Source organism: Octopus bimaculoides, chromosome 30 (assembly GCF_046866305.1).
Source record: "Octopus bimaculoides isolate indiv1 chromosome 30, ASM4686630v1, whole genome shotgun sequence".
Lineage (NCBI taxonomy): Eukaryota > Metazoa > Mollusca > Cephalopoda > Octopoda > Octopodidae > Octopus > Octopus bimaculoides.
The window spans coordinates 18,888,558-18,908,557 of record NC_142957.1 but is presented as its reverse complement, the minus strand read 5'-3'; the positions used below and the strand labels follow the sequence as shown (position 1 = coordinate 18,908,557).

The following is a 20,000-nucleotide window of genomic DNA, read 5'->3' as shown; positions in this document are numbered from 1 at the left end:
TGTCTATATACACCATCTATATAGCAGCCCTGTCTGTATACACCCTCTCTATACCATCTCTGTCCATATACACCATCTATATAGCAGCCCTGTCTGTATACACCCTCTCTATACCATCTCTGTCCATATACACCATCTATATAGCAGCTCTGTCTGTATACACCCTCTCTATACCACCTCTGTCCATATACACCATCTATATAGCAGCCCTGTCTGTATACACCCTCTCTATACCATCTCTGTCTATATACACCATCTATATAGCAGCCCTGTCTGTATACACCCTCTCTATACCATCTCTGTCCATATACACCATCTATATAGCAGCTCTGTCTGTATACACCCTCTCTATACCACCTCTGTCCATATACACCATCTATATAGCAGCCCTGTCTGTATACACCCTCTCTATACCACCTCTGTCCATATACACCATCTATATAGCAGCTCTGTCTGTATACACCCTCTCTATACCACCTCTGTCCATATACACCATCTATATAGCAGCTCTGTCTGTATACACCCTCTCTATACCACCTCTGTCCATATACACCATCTATATAGCAGCCCTGTCTGTATACACCCTCTCTATACCACCTCTGTCCATATACACCATCTATATAGCAGCCCTGTCTGTATACACCCTCTCTATACCACCTCTGTCCATATACACCATCTATATAGCAGCTCTGTCTGTATACACCCTCTCTATACCACCTCTGTCCATATACACCATCTATATAGCAGCTCTGTCTGTATACACCCTCTCTATACCACCTCTGTCCATATACACCATCTATATAGCAGCTCTGTCTGTATACACCCTCTCTATACCACCTCTGTCCATATACACCATCTATATAGCAGCCCTGTCTGTATACACCCTCTCTATACCACCTCTGTCCATATACACCATCTATATAGCAGCCCTGTCTGTATACACCCTCTCTATACCACCTCTGTCCATATACACCATCTATATAGCAGCTCTGTCTGTATACACCCTCTCTATACCACCTCTGTCCATATACACCATCTATATAGCAGCCCTGTCTGTATACACCCTCTCTATACCACCTCTGTCCATATACACCATCTATATAGCAGCTCTGTCTGTATACACCCTCTCTATACCACCTCTGTCCATATACACCATCTATATAGCAGCTCTGTCTGTATACACCCTCTCTATACCACCTCTGTCCATATACACCATCTATATAGCAGCCCTGTCTGTATACACCCTCTCTATACCACCTCTGTCCATATACACCATCTATATAGCAGCTCTGTCTGTATACACCCTCTCTATACCACCTCTGTCCATATACACCATCTATATAGCAGCTCTGTCTGTATACACCCTCTCTATACCACCTCTGTCCATATACACCATCTATATAGCAGCCCTGTCTGTATACACCCTCTCTATACCACCTCTGTCCATATACACCATCTATATAGCAGCCCTGTCTGTATACACCCTCTCTATACCACCTCTGTCCATATACACCATCTATATAGCAGCTCTGTCTGTATACACCATCTCTATACCACCTCTGTCCATATACACCATCTATATAGCAGCCCTGTCTGTATACACCCTCTCTATACCACCTCTGTCCATAAGTACCCTCTCTAATACCATTGCTGTCACTATACATGTAGGTGTAGTTGTCTCTGGTTCAATTTCATGGCTCATACGTAGTTTGGATTGGCTTTACTCTCCAACTCCCCACCTACTTACCCACTTATCCTCCTATCTACCTTCCCACCTACCTACCTACCTACCTACCTATGTGATTGTTCAAACTGGTAGAAACAGCAACCAAATCTCCTTCAAATTACATTTGATTATGTTAGAAAAGGAAGGACATCAGATTATGTAGTCCTAGATACACTATGCTTTAAGGATAGGATTGTGGGTTCAATTCCCAGACCAGGCTGTTTTGTGTTGTTGAGCGAAGCACTTCATTTCACACTGCTCCAATCCACTCGGCTGTGAAATGAGTTCCAAAAATAGTTGGGAAGTTAACTCAATGAGGGATTGGCATTCCATCGTGGGGCAGTGTTGAATTTATCACCTCTGCTCCATGGAAATCATGTTAAGCTCTGGCCTCAGGAGATATAGGTTTCAGGACCGACCTGTATGTGTGTGTAATTTGAGGAGATTTAGTTTCTATTTCTAGCATGTTGTGATGATGATGATGTGTGGCCATGAAGAGCAATAATTCCTAACAGTGGTTGGGGGTGTAAGATCATCATCATCATCATCATCATCATCATGAACCCCTGGTCAGAGTCTTGGGACTCATAGGGCCAGTTACCTGGTTTCCATGGCATTCGAGTAGCCAGGTTCACAACATTCCCCCTGGATAGGATGCTAGCCTGTCACAGGGTAACTCATTTACAGCTGAATGCACTGGAGCAACATGAAATGAAGAACACAGTGCATTGCCTTGTCTGGGGACTGAAACCACAATCTTGCAGTTACGAGGGCAATGCCCTAACCACTGGGTCATGAAGAAAATGGGGGTGGGGGTTGGTGGGAGCAGGGGATTCAGATGAACACTTCCCTACCTACAGAAGATTTTTAAGGTGGTGATGCTCACTGATTCCAGTTGTCATTCTGTGGTGGTGGTCATGAGGACGGGTCAGAAAACGCTGTTGTGGAGGATTCCTAGTGTAGGTCGTGGTCGGACTCAGTGGTTTATAAGGAATCGTAATGAATTTTGGTTTTGTATTTCCAGGCTATCTGGAATTGGATGGATAATTACCCACATGAATTTAATAATTTACACCAGAAACCAGACAGCGAATTACAAGGTGAGGCCTTTGTTTTCATCATCATCATCATCATCATCATCTTCATCACCGTCACCATCATCATCATCATTGTCATCATCATTATGATTGTTGTTGTTGTTGCCGCCATCATTGTTGTTTATTTATCATCATCATCGTCACCGTTGTCATCGTCATCATCACTCTTGTCATCACCGTTGTCATCGTCATCATCACCGTCGTTGTCATCATTGCTGTCATCGTTGTTACATTGCCGTTAATAAATGATTGTTAGCACCATTATTGTCATCTACAAGTGTGGCTGTCGGTTAGAAGGTTGAGAAGCCAGCTTCCTAACCGTGTGGTCCCAGGTTCAGTCCCACTGTGTGTGTCATTTTGAAATATCTCCTATTATAGCCTTGGGCCAACCAAAACCTTGTCAATGGATTTGGTAGGCGGAAACTGAAAGGCAATGTTAATTAATTAATTTCTATCCATTGAACCTCTCCATTTTCAGACTTATTAATTATATATATGTGTGTGTATATATATATATATATATATATATATCATCATCATCATCATCATCGTTTAACGTCCGCTTTCCATGCTAGCATGGGTTGGACGATTTGACTGAGGACTGGTGAAACCGGATGGCAACACCAGGCTCCAATCTATATATATATATATATATATATATATATATATATATATATATATATATATATATATATATATATATATATATGTATATATATATATATATGTATGTATGTACGTACGTACACAAAAGTTTATAAAGCAACAATGATATAAACACACCTTCTACACCTTTGTGTATATAATAACCTATATATTAATACTGATGAAATTGCACTCATCCCAACTCTGTAATGTCTGTGCATCTTAGTCATCATTGCTTTTCATTGTTCTTGTTGTCTCTTACAGATTACTGTGATAAAATGTTTGAGCTGTTCAACAGCTTTACAGAAAACTCCAAGAAGAAAGCTACAGTATGGCCACTCCAGATGATGTTGTTGGTACTCTGTCCTGTAAGTAGTGACTACAACTAGAACAACAACAATGGTTTTCTAGTTGTTTTCTTTTCATCTTCTCTCACTCTCTAGAATTCTAACTATCTATTGTCTTCTCTTTCTCTCTCTCTCTTTATCTCTGTCTGTCTGTCTCACCCTGCCTCTCTTTCTCTCAAAATATTGGAAACTCTTCTAATCACACTACAAACTTAAGAAACCTTGAATTTTCCTCCTGTTTTTCTCTTTTTGTCTGTCATTTTCTTTCTTTCTCACTCACTCTCTCTCTCTCTCTTCAATCTCACCGACAGGTATCACACCTGTACTGATTAAACCCACATCTTCTATCTAATAGCCTTACAATCCTAGTCATTCGAAAGTCCATTAAGCATGTGTGTGTGTGTGTGTGTGTAAAGGAATACTGAGCAAGTACCTGACGAGCATTCTGATATACTCTAATTGCTGATCTCAGCTGAAATGAATACCATCAATGCAACCTGGTTATTTGATAAGATAAAACCATTGCCAAGGGGTTAAGCTTGCTGTGTGGGATGGGGCTAACATTTTTCTACTGAATTCTTTTGTGCATTTGTGAGTGTTGGGTGCCATCCTCTTCACATAGACCTAAATATTTGTAATTTATTTTGAGAGCTAATTCTTTGATGATGGTAGACTTCATCACCACCACCATCATCATCATCGTTTGATGTCTATTTTCCATGCTGGTAAGGGTTAGCCGGTTTGACAGAGGCCCCAATCTAATCTGGCAAGGTTTCTACAGCTGGATGCTCTTCCTAACGCCAATCACTCCATGAGTGTAGTGGGTGCCTTTTGTGTCCCACTGGCACAAGGGCCAGTCAGGGCTCTGAATTCAGTGTAAATGTTGTTTTCCAGTGCTTCATACTATTTGACAGAAAGTTACCAATAACCAGAGAGCTTTATCATCATCATCATCTTCATTATATTCTTTTACTTATTTAAACAGAAAATCCTTGAGGAAATCAAAAACGCTGATGCTGGTGCACCTTGTTCCCCACAGATGCTAAAAAAGGTATGTTGTTCACCTTCATCATCATCATCATCATATTTCCATTGTAATTAATAATAATGATGATAGTAATTATTATAATAATTAATAATTATAATAGTTATAAAAATTAAAATAATGACATGTTTATTGACCACAAAAGGTGACAAAAAGATCGAGGAAAATACAGGACGATACAATATGGAATTGTATAAAAAATGTTTAAAAAAAACTAAACAGTATTGCTCGTTAACAACAACAAGAACAACATCTTACACAACTTATGGACATTCCATAGTTTTATTAATATTCTGCCGTTACATTCTGAGTTCAAATTCCGCTGAGGTCGACTTTGCCTTTCATCCTTTCAGGGTCAATTAAATAAGTACCAGTTACACATTGGGGTCGATGTAATTGAGCTGAACATGCTAATCACCAAGCCACATACGTGCATACATATGTGCGCACACACACACACACACTTGTCTAATTACAATAATAATAATGATAATGATAATGATTTGTCTCTTTCAGAAACATTTTATTGATGAAGCCCGCAAAGCGTTATCGAATCCGCATGGAGGAAGTTCGAAGGCATCTCAAACAGAAGGGGCCGCCGTGACATTTGTCCGCATGTGCAAAGCATCTACATATATCAACATTAACGATCGTCCTAATGTTTTGTTCACGCTAGTCCAATCTGTGACCCACGACCTCAAGGTTCGTTCATCTCTCTTTACGCATTCCCGAGCTTTGACCTTTCCTTTTGACGAAACAGGCATCCGGCTTTTGCAAATTGTTTAATTACGTTTTAATGGGCAGAAGCTGGGTTCAAATAAGATTAGGTTGTAATAGAGTTTCGTTTTCAAAATGCATCAATTAATAGCTCCACCTAATTAGAATATTAGTTTGTCCATCGTTGTTGGTGATGAATGACAACATCACATGGGAGAAAAAAGGACAGGGCATGGTGTATCCAGTTGTGACCAATGAGTCTGATGCGTGCTCAAAAGACCCTGTCACATCTTGGCCCTGGTGGTCTGCTGGGACCAAAGGCAAGGAGTTGGCTCTGAACTTGCATAGCTCACGTTTCCTTTGTGTCCCTGCAATCCTGTTCTGTCCGTAGGGAGTGGCACCTCTGTTGGTGCAGCTTTACCAGGCAGGGTAGTCTTGTTCTTGCATTTCCCAAGTTCTGGGGTCGACCTCAAAGTTCTTTGGTGAGGCTTTCAGAGTATCCTTGAAGCACTTTTCCTGTCTACCTTGCATGTGCTTGTCTTCTGCCAATTCTCTCTGAAACAGTCTCTTGGGGGGATCGATAGGCTAACACACACACACACACATTCGCATACATTTAAGTTGTGGTTTCTATTCTATTCTCCGCAGACCCTTCTGTTCAGCCCACCTTCCAGTACCAAGTTCAGCCGTAGCCAGGGTACAATCGGTCAAGACATTGACCTGTACATCGACTGTTTTGTTTCGTTCTTCCGCATCAACCCATACATCGGAGATCTACCCAAGGTCTGTCTCAACCCTCAATCTCCACTCATCTACCACCTGGTATTAGTCAGTGCATTGTACAAGATCATCACACAGGTAAGTCAATCACTTACTCACATGATCAAAACCATGTTTGTTTGGGGTTTTTTTTCTCTTTTTCTTTATTTTGTTTTTCTGTTTTTTTTTCCTTGGTCAGTGGTTGTGGGGTGGGGTGGGGTGGGGTTTGGTTCTGCATTATTCTGTTGGTGTAAGAATGGGTGCTGTGGTTAAGCAGCTTACTTCCTGACCATGTTCTCTTGAATTAAGCCCCACCGCATGGCACCTTGGGCAAGTATCTCCTACCTGCCTTGTTTAACCTTCGGCTAACCAAAGCCTTGTGAATAGATTTTATTATTATTATTATTATTATGGTCAGATACTCACCCAAGCTGCAGCAGGCACACCTTGCAGGTCCTGGATGCATTCCAGGCCAGTTGTCCATGTAAGTCTGATGACGTTTTCCTTCTCACGGGTTCCACAAAACAAATTTGGATGCTTCCAGTTCAGGGTGGTACATGCAGTGACCAGATAGCCACAGCCATCTTTTCCTGGTTTTCTTTGCTCACTGACCTGACCCGTGTGGGGTGAAGTGGAAGCCCCTGAACCAAGCTCGTAACAGACACACTTTAATAACATGCAAATACACGTTCCCTGTTTGTTGTTTTCACTCATGAGTTGTTTGTTGTGTATATTTTGCAGCCGCGGTTAGCATGGTGGCCTGAGATTCGAAAGATGTACAGTAAAGCTGGTGAACTGCGTAGCATGTTCAATGATGCTGTGAACAAAGTGATGCAAGCAACAGCAAGCCAAGGACCAAAGACACAGGTACCAACCCGCACCTTTCCCTCTCGCAGCTTTGCCTCTCTTCTCTCTTCATTCTTCTCTCATTCTTTCTTTTCGCATTTATTATTTATATATGTATATATGTATGTGTGTATATATGTATTTATGTGTGTGTGTGGGTGTGTGTATACATATATGTATACATATACACCCACGTGCATGTGTACACCCAGTACAGCTGTAGAAACCCTGTCAATGTAGACCTAGGACCTGGCAGAGCTCTCTGGTTTCTTTGTTCTTGTTGAACCGTCTAACCTATGATGATGATGATGATATGTGTGTGTATATGGTGTATATTTTAAGATGTTTCAACATATGTATGCATATTTCTGCATATATAAGTGTATACGTGTGTGTCTGTGTGTCCTCCAACTTCTTGTAAACACACCTGTTGTTCTTGTTGTTGTGTTGCAGTTCTCCACCATTACGAAGATGACCGGTTTCAAGCTATCGCGGCCAGGGGAAGAGAACACAATGCAGAGATATTTCCTGTTAGGTTTGGTCAAACTAATCCATGCTGACCCCCTCCTTATGTTACATGTATGTATAATTTATATATACTCTCTATATCTAATATATGTATATAGTCAATTCGAGGAAGTTAGATCCACATTAGGGATTATATAATCCAAAAGATTCCACCAGTTAATCACTGCCATATAAGGAGAAAGCCTTGATGATATGTTAGGGATTATTGTGGTAATACATATTATTAATATTGAAAGAAAATGGAGAAAGATGGATGTACAACTAATTTATTTGTATATTAAGATGTTGAAATTAAAAAAAAAAAATAACAATGCAAATAAATTATAAGTTGTGAAGCTCAAAAAAGAAAATGGAGTTTCACATTTTTCATTTTCTTTTTGACCTTCACAACTTGTAATTTATTTATATTGCTATTTTTTAAAAAATTTCCACATTAATATCGTACAAATAAATTATTCATCCATCTTTCTCCATTTTCTTTCTTTCAATATTTATATATATCTTATATGGACTCCCAAGGGTCACGAGGTCCCTGGTTGAGAACTACTTGAGGATTACCCTAGAAACTATAATCTTCCTGCTATTAACATGACTTGCATAGAGTGTGATGGTGGTGGTGGTTTTGGCGATAGAGGTGGTGGTGGTGGTGGATGTAATTTCATTATAATTTTTGTTTGTTTCTATCTGTATGTTGCTTCCTGCAGAACCCAGACAAACCAGGGCATGAAGTCCAAAACAGCACGTCAGAGCTGATAAATGGTTTAGTGTCCCTTGTCCATGTCCAACAAATGCCGGAAATTGCACAAGAAGCGATGGAGGTAAGTGGCACCAAGAATTTTGTTTGTTCATCATGAATATTCATTAGTTGTTGTTGCTGTTAATGAGGATGTTGTTGTCATCGTCATCAGTCTTAGCTTTTGATCCCTCTCTCACACAAACGGCCTCTACATCAGGCCAGCAACAAGAAGAATCTAGTCTTCCTGGTTTTGAGTGTAGTTGCCAGCATCTTCCCAGGTGATTCTAAATAGCTTCTGATCTAAATATGGTACCCCGTGTCTTGCATCTCCTTCTCTTTCTTCATCCCTCTGCTGGAACCCATTAATATAACCACCTGCATCTTCCCTGGTGATTCTAAGTTGCATTAACGGTGGTGTACCCTTTCTTTTTGGCTTTCCCCTTTCTTCCTTCATCCCTCTGTGGGTCCCCATTCTATAGCTACTGTTTTGAGTATTTTCTTCTGCATCTTGCCAGGTGATGCTGAGGAGGGTTGGTCATAACTGGTGTGTTTTTAATCCTAAGGCTGAATTGGGACTTGTTAATGACAACCAGCACTAATTACAGAGTGAATTTGGTAGATGAAAACTATGTGGAAGCCTGTCATATATATATCTATATTATATGTGTGTTTGTGTTTGACCCCCTCCCCTTATTGTTTGACAACTGGTGTTGGTTTGTTTACATTCCCATAACTGCAGTTCTGCAAAAGAAACTAATAGAATGAGTACCAGACTTTAAAAAAAATGACTGCTAAGGTCGATCTGTTTGACTAAACTCTTCCAAGCATTGCCCCAGCATGGCCACAGTCCAATGACTGAAACATATGCAAGACAGATGAAATGAGATAGGTGTCCAACTAAAGCAATCTTTGTTTATATGACAATAATGACTGACGATCACACGATTGATGACTTACTGTTGTTTGTTTATGATTGACTGAATTCCTTCTCTGTTTTTCAGGCTCTGCTACGGTTACATCAGCCAGAAATTATAGCATTGTGGAATCCTGAAGCACCAATAAATACATTTTGGAAAATAAGGTAAGAATATGTCCCAATATGTATAATTTTGGTCTTAGCAAAGGTCTTGCATTTTATGTTGTAAGGCTGTGTAACTAGTTTAGTAACTTTTGAATATTCGGTTCTGCTTCTCGTCTTCTATCAGGCCTCTGGGTGTATGTGTGTGTGCATGCATACACTAGCAATCCTCAGACAAACCTCCCAGGGACGCATGCGACCCTCAGGCATTCTTCAGGTGGCTTTCAACAGTTTTCCCTCTCATCATCATCATTATTTAACATCTGTTTTCCATGCTGGCATGGGTTGAATGGTTTGACTGAAAACTAAGTAAGCTGGGCAGCTGCAGCAGGTTCCAATCTGATCTGGCAGAGTTTCTACAGCTGGATGCCCTTCCTAATGCCAACCACTCCGAGAGTGTAGTGGGTGCTTTTTACGTGTCACTGGCACAGGTGCCAGTTATGTGACATTGGCATTGGCCACACTTGGTTTGACAGGTCTTCTCAAGCATGGTATATTGCTACAGGTATAATACATTTTTCCCAGTTTTGGATCTGGCCTGGATATTAAAAAGGTTGAGAACCACAGGTATGAACGAACACACACACACACACATCTGAGCTACAAAGGTAGTAAGTTTATGGTGCTGGGCTTCTCTGATCAACACCACCACCACCACCACCATTACTACTACTGTTTTCTTTTTATTGTTGCAGCTCTCAAGTGTTAACGTCCGTCTCTCAAAAGCTGATCCAGAACCAGCTGAATCCAAACCCTCCAGGTGCGCCGCCAATGGCCAACAACACCGAAATCCTCAAATGGCTCCATGAGATCCTCATCTGTCGCAACAGTTTCCTCCAAAAGCACAGCATCAATGCCAATCTCGGCAGCAACATTACCATCTGTACAGACTCTCACATCGTTCTAGAGGTAAACCATCTTAGCTTCATCTGCATTCCTCCTCCTCTTCTTCTTCTTCTTGCCCCCTCCACCCCTTCCTCCCCCTCGTCATCTTTTTTCTCTTCCTCTTCTCCCCCTCCCTTCTCATCCTCTTGCTCTACCACCTCTTCCTACTCCTCTGCCTCTTCCCCCACCCCACCTTCACTTTTGTCACTTATACCTCCTCCTCCTCCTCCTTCCTTTTCTGTTTTGATAATTATACTTATTGTGGGAGTTGTAGGACGTTGTCATTATTAGGAAGGCACAAGACACTACCAGGCATTTTGTCCATCTTTGTGTCCTGCATTCGAATTCCAAAATTGACTTTGCTTTTCATGCCTCTTCCAGGGGTCAATGAAATAAATACCTGTTGAACACTAGGGGGTGATGTAATCAGCTACCCCCCCTCCCACGAGACTTCAGGCCTTGTTCCTATAAAAGGAAGGTTAATCATTAAAAGCGGCGAGCTGCCAGGGTCGTTGGCACACTGGACAAAATGCTTGACAGCATCTTCACTTTCCTCTGAGCTCGACTTTGCCTTTCATCCTTTTGGGGGTCGATTAAATAAATACCAGTTGCACACTGGGGATCGATGTAATCAACTAGTCCCCTCTCCCAAATTTCAGGCCTTGTACCTGTAATTAAAAAGATCATTATTATTATCATTTTTGGTTTCCTTTCCTTATAACTTGATTTCAGCTGCCTTAGAACCGGGCATCCTCTGCAGGCCAAGACGAGCAAGGGCACTTTTGCCTTTGCCATGCCTGCTAAAACTATCCCCACATTTATTCCATTTTAGATGGAGAGTGCTTTTATTATTATTATTATTATTATTATTATCAATACTATTCTAGCTGTATTATATGATTCATTCTGTGTGTGTGTCTTTTTCCAGGAGGTGTTCTTCATGTATCTGTGGAGTATTGATGTCAACGCTGTACTCACTGCCATGTCCTGTTTTCATTTGCTGTGTGAGGAAGCTGACATCCGGTGCGGGGCCGATGAGGTGGCCGTCACTCAAATACTCCCTAACTACAATGTCTACTCGGACCTGGCTGCTGCCAGCATGACGCTGACCACAGGTGATGTGTCCCTTCTCTAGTAGTGGTGGTGGTGGTGGTCATGATGCTGTATGTGATGGCATGAGTGTTTGTGTGTGGTGGTGACGGTATATGCGTCAGTGCGTGACAGTGGTGGTGGTGGTGACGGTAGGGATGATAATGGTAGTGGTGGTGATGGCAGTGGTGGGGATGGTGATTGATTGTGGTAGTTGAGGTGGTAGTAGTGGTGGCATTAGTGGTGGTGGTGGTGATGGTAGTAATTGTGGTAGTGGTGGTGCATGCATTGTTATAGTGAAGGTGGAGTATCTATTGTAGAATTGATATAACAGTGAGTGAAGTGGTAGTGGCAGTAGTGGTGGTTTATGTGTCTGCATTGCAGTGGTGCATGTGTGGTTGGTTGGTTGGTTGGTTGGTTGGTGGTGGTGGTGTCACTCTCAACTCACCTCCGATTCCCTCTGTTCAGGTCGAGCTTTACTACAGAAGAAAATAATGGGATTATTACGGAAGATCGATCATCCAACCCCAGGGAATACGCAGGTGAGTTATCTCCCCTTACTCTCAACCCCCTCTGTCTGGCCTTAGGATGTTAAACTCAAAATAAACCACAAAGGTCAGATGTTGGCCTTTGACGCCCTGCCCCTAGATTGGGCTGGCTGGGGTCAGTAATTTTGAATATGAGAACTGGCTTGGACTTTGTCAAACTCTCTAACCCTTGAGAGCGAGGAAAGTGGATGGAAAACGATGTTCATTATACATACATACATATATGTACGCACACACACACACCCACATATCATCAAGCATCTGTTTCCCATGCTGGCATGGGTTGGACACTTTCACTGGAACTGGTAAACTGCAGGGCTGCACTGGGCTCCATTCTGATTTAGCTTGGTTTGTATGGCTTGATATGCCAGCGACGAGTCCCTGGCACGAGTGCCTCTTATGTATCATTGGTTTGGGTGCCTTTCATGCGCCACCTTCATTGGTGCCTTTTACGTGTCACCAGTGCTGGTCATGGCTACAGTTTTATTTAGTTTGACATGTCTCCTCGAGCACAGCAAATCATCAAAAGTCTTCGTCACTTGGTCATTGCCCCCACAAACACAGACCATCATCGTTTAACCCTTTCATTACCAACCTGGTTGAAACCGGTTCTGGCTCTGAGTACAAATATCTTGTTTTCATAAGTTTTGAATTAAAATCTTCCACCAAACCTTAGTCACAATTTATATTCCTAACACTAGCTTAATGATAACGAAGTTATTTTACTAAATTCTTTGTTATATTTTAAAATAATTGAGAGAAACACAGACCATCTCAACAGAAATACAGTAACGAAAGGGTTAAGTGTCCTTTTTTCCATGCTGTAAAGACGTGGTTAATACACATCCAGGAATAAGAAACCGGATGATGGCTGGAGATGAAACTGATTGAAATATAATGTAGATATAGATATTGTAAAGATGTGGCACATCCACGAATAAGACATTTGATGCTGGCTGGTGATGAAAATGAGACGATGTAGCGTAGATATAAATATTGAAAGTGTTCCAGCTGTGAAGATGTCGACAATCTGAATGTGTGTTGCTGTTATCATTGCAGGCATGGGAGGACACATGTAAAGCATGGGACAATGTCACGAAAAACCTTGATATCTACCCGAAAGGAAAGCTGGAAGAAGGCTGCAGCTCTGGAAGTATTGGGGAAACGATTCGGCTACGGAGAAAACCAACCCACCATGGGACATCTGATCACGAGTTAGAGGTTGGTTTTTCCCTCACAAGTTGCTTCTCTCTGTTCTTTTTTTTTTTTTTTTTTTGCCTGTGTGATAAAAAGTTTATGTCCCTACTACATGGTTCTGGGTTCAGTGCCACTGTGTGGCACCTTTTGGCTAGTGTCTTTTATTGTAGGCTTGGGCCCACCAAAGCCTTGTGAATGGGTTTGGTAGACAGAAACAGAAAGAAACTTGTCATATGTGATATTCTATGGATATCAACTGGTGACATAAATATATATCTATGTCATAACTCCTGACTTTCTTGATATTCCATATACACTTCCTGAAATAATCTTCACTGATTGGATTTACTGCATTCCAATTGCAAAGGGATCTCTACATTACGTCCCCCTGTGTTGGCTTACTCTCTGGTGTGGAGCCTGATCCACTAAAGGAGCTTTGGCCTGATTACCAGGGGATTAGTTAAATCTGTATATTGTGCATTATATTTATATTTGTGTGGGTGTATGTGTATATGTGTGTATGTATACATCTATATATATATATATATATATATATATATATATATATATATATATACATGTGTGTGTGTGGTTGTATGTATGTGTGTATGTATGTGTATATATATATATATATATATATATATATATATATATATATAGGTGCAGGCATGGTTGTGTGGGAAAAAGTTTTGCTTCCCAACCACATGGTTCCAGGTTCAGTCCCAGTGTGTGATACCTTGGGCAAGTGTCTTCTACTGTAGCGCCAGGTCAACCAAAGCTTTGTGAGTGGATTCGAGAGACAGAAACTGAAAGAAGCCTGTTGTATATTTGTGTGTGTTTGTGTCTGTCCCCCGTCAGTACCTGACTAAAAGTGTTGGTTTGTTCACATCCCCATAGCCTAGTGGTTCAGCAGAAGGGACTGACAGACTAAGTACCAGTCTTTAAAAAAACAAAGTACTGGGGGTCAATTTGTTAGAAACCAAACCCCATTGAGATGGTGCTCCAGCATGGCTGCATTCCGTTGACGGAAACAAGTAAAAGGTGAAAGACATAGTTTGGGAACCGCACGCTCTCGTCACTCTTCCTGTTCTTTGTCCCCCCCCCCCCGTCTTCTTCCTGTATTTGATTTCCCTGTTTAATTGCAGGACCAACTCAATGAATGGGTGAACATGACCGGCTTCCTTTGTGCTCTTGGTAGTGTCGCCCTACAGAACAACACTAACAGGTCGAACTTGTCACAGTGAGTATTGCCCTCGTTAATGGGGGTTCACAAATAGCAGCACACACACACACACACACACACACACACACACACACACATACACACACATACACACGTGCACAGGCAGTGGTTGTAAGGTGTTGGTGAATGAGTGTTTGTAGAAGGGACAGAGAGGAGAAAACACAATTTGTCTGTGAGGTTGTAGTAGTGGTTGTAGCGTGTTGGTAAGACAGTGTTTGTAAAGGCTGTTGTAGGGGCATGAAACTGGGGATTGTCTGTTGAAATCTGTAATGCAGACCTAATTGACAAGTTCAAAGGAAACATATAGCCAAGAACTCTTGTCTGCAGTACTTTCTCTCTCTCTCTCTCTCTTTGCTTCAGTTCACTTTGCTGTAATGGGGAAATGCCAGCCTCTTTTACCCTTCATTTGACACAGCAGTTGTGGACTGGAAGAGGCGTCGTGGTAGGTCGTGTTTCAGATAGCTAGATGCGATCGGAGAAGACCTCCGGAGGCTCAATGCCACTTTGGAGGCTGCAGAGGGCTTGGCACGGGACCACCGGTGGTGGGGAGCACTGGTGGACCTGGTTGGCTCTATGCATGATGACGCCTCTGGGACCACTAACTTGGAATGACCCCAGTCACATCAAGGAAGAGCATGAGATAAGAAGCGAGCATTGGTGTGTGTGTACCATTAATTAGACATCACACAATGGTTGTGAATGAGCATCATTGTCATACTAACGAGGCTGTATATTTTCCATCTTCCATGAAAGGCCTATCTGACCAGGAGGGGGTTGGGGGGATATTACCTCCCCTGGAAACAGGTGAGGGTTGGTGAAGGACAGCTCAGAATAATGAGACTAAGGCTTATAAAATTCACAAACAAGCATTACAAATATGTATTCCCATCATCAGTTGCCAAATGGATATCATTATGTTTTCAACACCTGGGCACCACCATTGATTATCTGTCGTATTTGTTTGCTTATTTACTTTATTTGTATGTTTTATTTATTTTTGTTGTCTTTTCAGTTTCTTGGCCTGTTTTAGATCTCCATCAATGCCAGGATGTGGCACGTCTCGTAAAAGCAGCCTGATGCAGAGCTCAACCGGTGACCCTCAGTGTTGTCTGGTCACGCAGTAAGTGTGGGTCTCTTTCTTTGGTTTGGTAATGACGGTGAGGGTGATTGTGTTGGTGTGGACGCTTCTTTGTCTCTTTCTCTTTCTCCATCAACACGCACACATAACATCCCCTCACACACCTTCGCATGGGAGTTTGGAAAGTAACTTCATCTCTATACCCAGCATCCACAAGTACACTAACATTCTATTCAAAATATAACCCCCCCCCCCATCCCGGCAAAAGAAACGTTTGCAGCTCACACAGCTGTAACGGATGGCAATCTTAAGCAACACAGGTAACCACTGCAAGAGAGATTTGGATGAAATCTATGTCAGTCTTATAAACACAGTATTTAATGATGGAGATGAAGAAAACTACAGTCATTATCACAAGCTGGGTAATAATAGTCATTTTGGTCATTGGCTTTCTTTTGCTGTTTCTGTGACTGTTCCTGTTTTGTAGGGTTGGCTTGCAGGTCCAACATGCAACCTTTCTCTTTTCTTTGTGGGCTTAGGATTGGCCTGATTAAATATACCTGCCAAGTTGATAGCCTTACCACTTTAAAGATCCTCCCAGAAGGAAGATTAAAACTAGCAGGTCACATACTCCCAGTTATTAGAACAACACCATTCTAAAACAGCTTTCAAATGGACACCTCCAGTGGGAAAAGGAAGGAGAAGACTCTCAACTAGAAGGTGAAGAACATTCATAAAAGCAGACACGTGGGGGAGCCAACATCACATGACTGGATGTAGAGGAAAGTGCAGCCAATAGAAGCAGTTATACAGACACACACAGAGGCACACTGAGAAAACTGGCTGTCTGTCAGTTATGGCTAATAAGGGTAACAGTCTGCTCGTGAAATTAACATGCAAGTGGTTGAGTATTCCACAGACATGTGTAACCTTAATGTAGCTTTCAGGGAGATTGTGGCACAGAATGTGACAATGCTGGCCCCTTTTGAATTACAGGTATGACTCATTTTCCCCAGATGAGTGGACTGGAGCAATACGAAATAACGTGTCTTGCTCAAGGACACAACGCACCACTAGGAATTGAACTCACGACTTTATGATCGTCAGTTGAATATCCCTAACCACAAGGTTATGCACCTTCACAGGTACGCTTACTCTTATACACACACTTATATACTCGTACACATACACTCACCCTTGCACACACATAGCACATGTTTTATATTATTTAACGTATTTATTTTCTCCGTGCCCCTCCCCTCTAATCTATATGTCTTTTTTTTTTTCTTTATTTTTCCCAGATTTATCGAGAACCTGCTCAAATTTTTAGTGTGTCAACATGAGAAATTCGGAGCCCATATCCAGAAGCATGTCAAGGCCTTATTGGGCCACGAGTTAAACCCTGCCCTCTACCCGAATCTCTTTGACCAGGTCAAACTCAGTGTGGAGAAATCTTCATTTGACTCGTCTGGCCAGGTAACCAACCACAAACACTCCCTTAATACCCTTTCACCAACAAGCTACCTCTCTCTCTCTATGTACCTCTCCATATCCTTTTCTTTCTTTGTGCCTGTCAATATCTCTGCCTTCTTGTCTGTATGTCCCTGTCTCTCTCTCTCTCTCTCTGTGACTGTCTACCTCTCTCTTTCTACCATTGTGTATGCCTCTCTGTTTCTCTCTCTCTCTATCTTCTTTCTGTCTTTCTATGTACTTGCCTCTCTCTCTCTCTCTCTCTCCCTCTCTCTGTCATTCTGTGTGATTGTCTGCCTCTCTCTTTCTGCCATTGTCTCTCTCTTCTCTCTCCGAGCATTTCTATGTCTGTCTCTCTGTCTCTCTACCAAAACACTCAACAATAGATGGTGATGGTGTCGTTGAACCCCCCCCCCCCCATAATCACCCCCATGTCCCTTTCCCCTTGCACATCCAAATCTGTTGGCTGTTGTATACATTTACGGACTGTTTCTTAATTATATAACGATAACGATGATGTTGCCGTTAACCCCTTTGGTACTATGATTATAATAAAAATAAATGTGGTCGAAGCCAGTGCCACCTGACTGGCTCCCATGTTGGTGGCATGTAATAAGCACCCATTACACTCAGAGTGGTTGGCGCTAGGAAGGGCATCCAGTTGTAGAAACCTTGCCAGATCTGATTGGAGCCTGGTGCAGCCTCCTGGCTTACCAGTCCTCAGTCAAATCGTCCAACCCATGCCAGCATGGAAGGCAGACGTCAAACGATGATGATGATGATGAATAATGCACAAGGCTAGCAATATTTGAGTGGCCGGTGGTCAGTGAATGACCTCAACTCCAACACTTAATCAGGACTTTATTTTATCGACTCCAAAAAGATAAAAAGACAAATTAGTCTCAGTGGAATTTGAACTCAAATTGCAAAGACAAAAGAAATGCTTTCAAGCATTTTGTCTGACAGCTCAGTTCTGCCTTAATAATAATAATAATAATAATAATAATAATAATAATAATAATAATAAATAATAGTAGTAGTAATAATAATAATCCTTTCTACTATAGAGATGTTTTAGGGGAGGGGGGTTGTCGATTACTTTGTCCCCAGTGCAACAATCTCGCTCAGATGTCTTACACTCCAAAACTTCATTTATTTAGTTTGACATCGGAGTCTTTTGCTAGGCTGGTCATATATTTAGTAAAGCAAGGTAAGATTCTTCATTTCATCCATAATTTTTTCCAGTTTGAATTTAGTTTTAATTAAACTTTTTTCAGTAAAACCTCACAATATCTAAAAACGGTTTTTTTTCTTTTTATCTATCTTGGGACTTATGTAATATCGATGTTCAAATTTCCATTTTTTGTTGTTTTGTTTCAAATGTTGTTTCATTTTAAAATGTTGCATTTTGTAATAACTATCAGTGAAAGCAAACCTCTTTGTTTCTTTGTTTTTATTTTATTTATTTATTTATTCATTCTTCCTAATTTTTACGATTCCAGTTTGTTAAACATACAAAATTAATGTTCTAGAAAAATATTTCCCCCAAATCCATTTCGGTTTCTGCCTGCTATCATCAGATCCACTCGCAACGCTTTGGTTGGCCCCGAACTGACGTGTTGCACAGTGGGACTGAACCCAAAGCCTACATGGCTGGGAATAATCAAATGTATGGTAAGCATGGACAATACAAAAGCAAGGGAAAAAGAAACGAAAAAAAAAAAGAAAACCCTCAAGTAATGGGTTAGTGGGGGTGGGGGTTAAAGGAATTGCAAAGAAAATGGAATTTTGGAGAAATCTTTTGACAGAATGTCAATTTTAGGTGATAAATATTAATACTAAAAGAATTATGACACACACACACACACACAAGGTTAGCTTTGGCATGGTTTTTACAGCTGGATGCCCTTCCAAATGCCAACCACTTCACATTGTGGACTGGATGCTTTTTACATGGCACCAGCACTGGCAGCATCACCAAGTAACTTGCAAGACAAAGATGTTTTGAGAGGAGAAGGGGGGTGGGGGCATTGGAGGAGGGGATTTTGTGTGAGATGAGGAAAAGTTAGAGTGTGACAGAGAGACAGGAAGAGGTGTTTTGCTGTGGTGGAGGTCATCTTGATATATAAAAGAAAATTAGTTTAATTGTATTTGTTGTATAACTTTAAACCGAATCTGGCAGTGGACCCTTGTTGAGGAGTGTAGAACCACAGACAACTGGGGGCCTGGGTGCAGCCCCCTGATTTGCCGACTCCTGTCAACTCATTCAACCCAACAGGGAAAATAGATGTTAAATGCATCTGAGGACAATTACCCCCACTAAGGGCAGTTGCCCTTGACAACAACTACTCCTTAGGACAGTTATCCCCCTTTGATCATTATCCCCTCTCCAATACATTAAGAAGTTTTAAATCCTCATCTGTTGTTCTCAACTCGTTAGATGATGATGATGATGATGATGGCCTCAACTCATCCATGTTGCTCCTTCAGGGCAGCCAGTTTATTTTTATCCCACTCCTCATTATTGTTGGTTTCATTGAGATTAAGAAGGGCATCCAGCAGTAAAAACCCTTCCAGAGTAGATATAGAACCTGACAGAGACCTCCGGCTTGTCTGTTCTTGTCAAACTGTCCAACCCATGCCAGCAGGGAAAAAACGGACATTAAACGATGATGATGATGGTGGTGATTTCATTTAATGTCTTCAAAACAACATTTTTCAAAGTTTTTTTATATTTTAATTTGTTTCTGTTGCTAATTTTTTCAATGTTGTTCAAAATTGTTTACTTTTTCCAAAGCTTTTTCTGAAGCATTCCATGGAAGTGAAACATAATTTTTGAAGAAAAATGAATTTATGTAATTTGCTGTTAATTGCTAGAACTCTTTTAAACAATCACATTGTTGAAATCATAATATCATGGCAAAAGAATTTGAGAATTTCAGGAAATATAAAGATTTACTGATTGA

General features: G+C 41.3%; 1 protein-coding gene across 13 annotated transcripts in view; it reads left to right on the top strand.

Moving 5' to 3' along the window:
• Positions 1–20,000, top strand: part of LOC106878902 (neurofibromin) — a 125,658-nt gene that overhangs the window by 19,958 nt on the left and 85,700 nt on the right. For all 13 annotated transcript variants that reach the window (XR_016239184.1, XR_016239183.1, XM_089346075.1 and 10 more), the window contains exons 8-23: positions 2,751–2,826; positions 3,733–3,836; positions 4,801–4,866; positions 5,377–5,562; positions 6,226–6,435; positions 7,078–7,203; positions 7,636–7,761; positions 8,415–8,528; positions 9,448–9,527; positions 10,220–10,433; positions 11,338–11,524; positions 11,967–12,040; positions 13,106–13,267; positions 14,389–14,483; positions 15,499–15,606; positions 16,866–17,040. Coding sequence is in view for 11 of the 13 variants with exons in the window: in XM_089346075.1 (XP_089202201.1) it covers positions 2,751–2,826; positions 3,733–3,836; positions 4,801–4,866; positions 5,377–5,562; positions 6,226–6,435; positions 7,078–7,203; positions 7,636–7,761; positions 8,415–8,528; positions 9,448–9,527; positions 10,220–10,433; positions 11,338–11,524; positions 11,967–12,040; positions 13,106–13,267; positions 14,389–14,483; positions 15,499–15,606; positions 16,866–17,040 (2,103 nt within the window). In the remaining 2 variants the exon portion in view is untranslated. The remainder of the gene's footprint in view (positions 1–2,750; positions 2,827–3,732; positions 3,837–4,800; positions 4,867–5,376; positions 5,563–6,225; positions 6,436–7,077; positions 7,204–7,635; positions 7,762–8,414; positions 8,529–9,447; positions 9,528–10,219; positions 10,434–11,337; positions 11,525–11,966; positions 12,041–13,105; positions 13,268–14,388; positions 14,484–15,498; positions 15,607–16,865; positions 17,041–20,000) is intronic.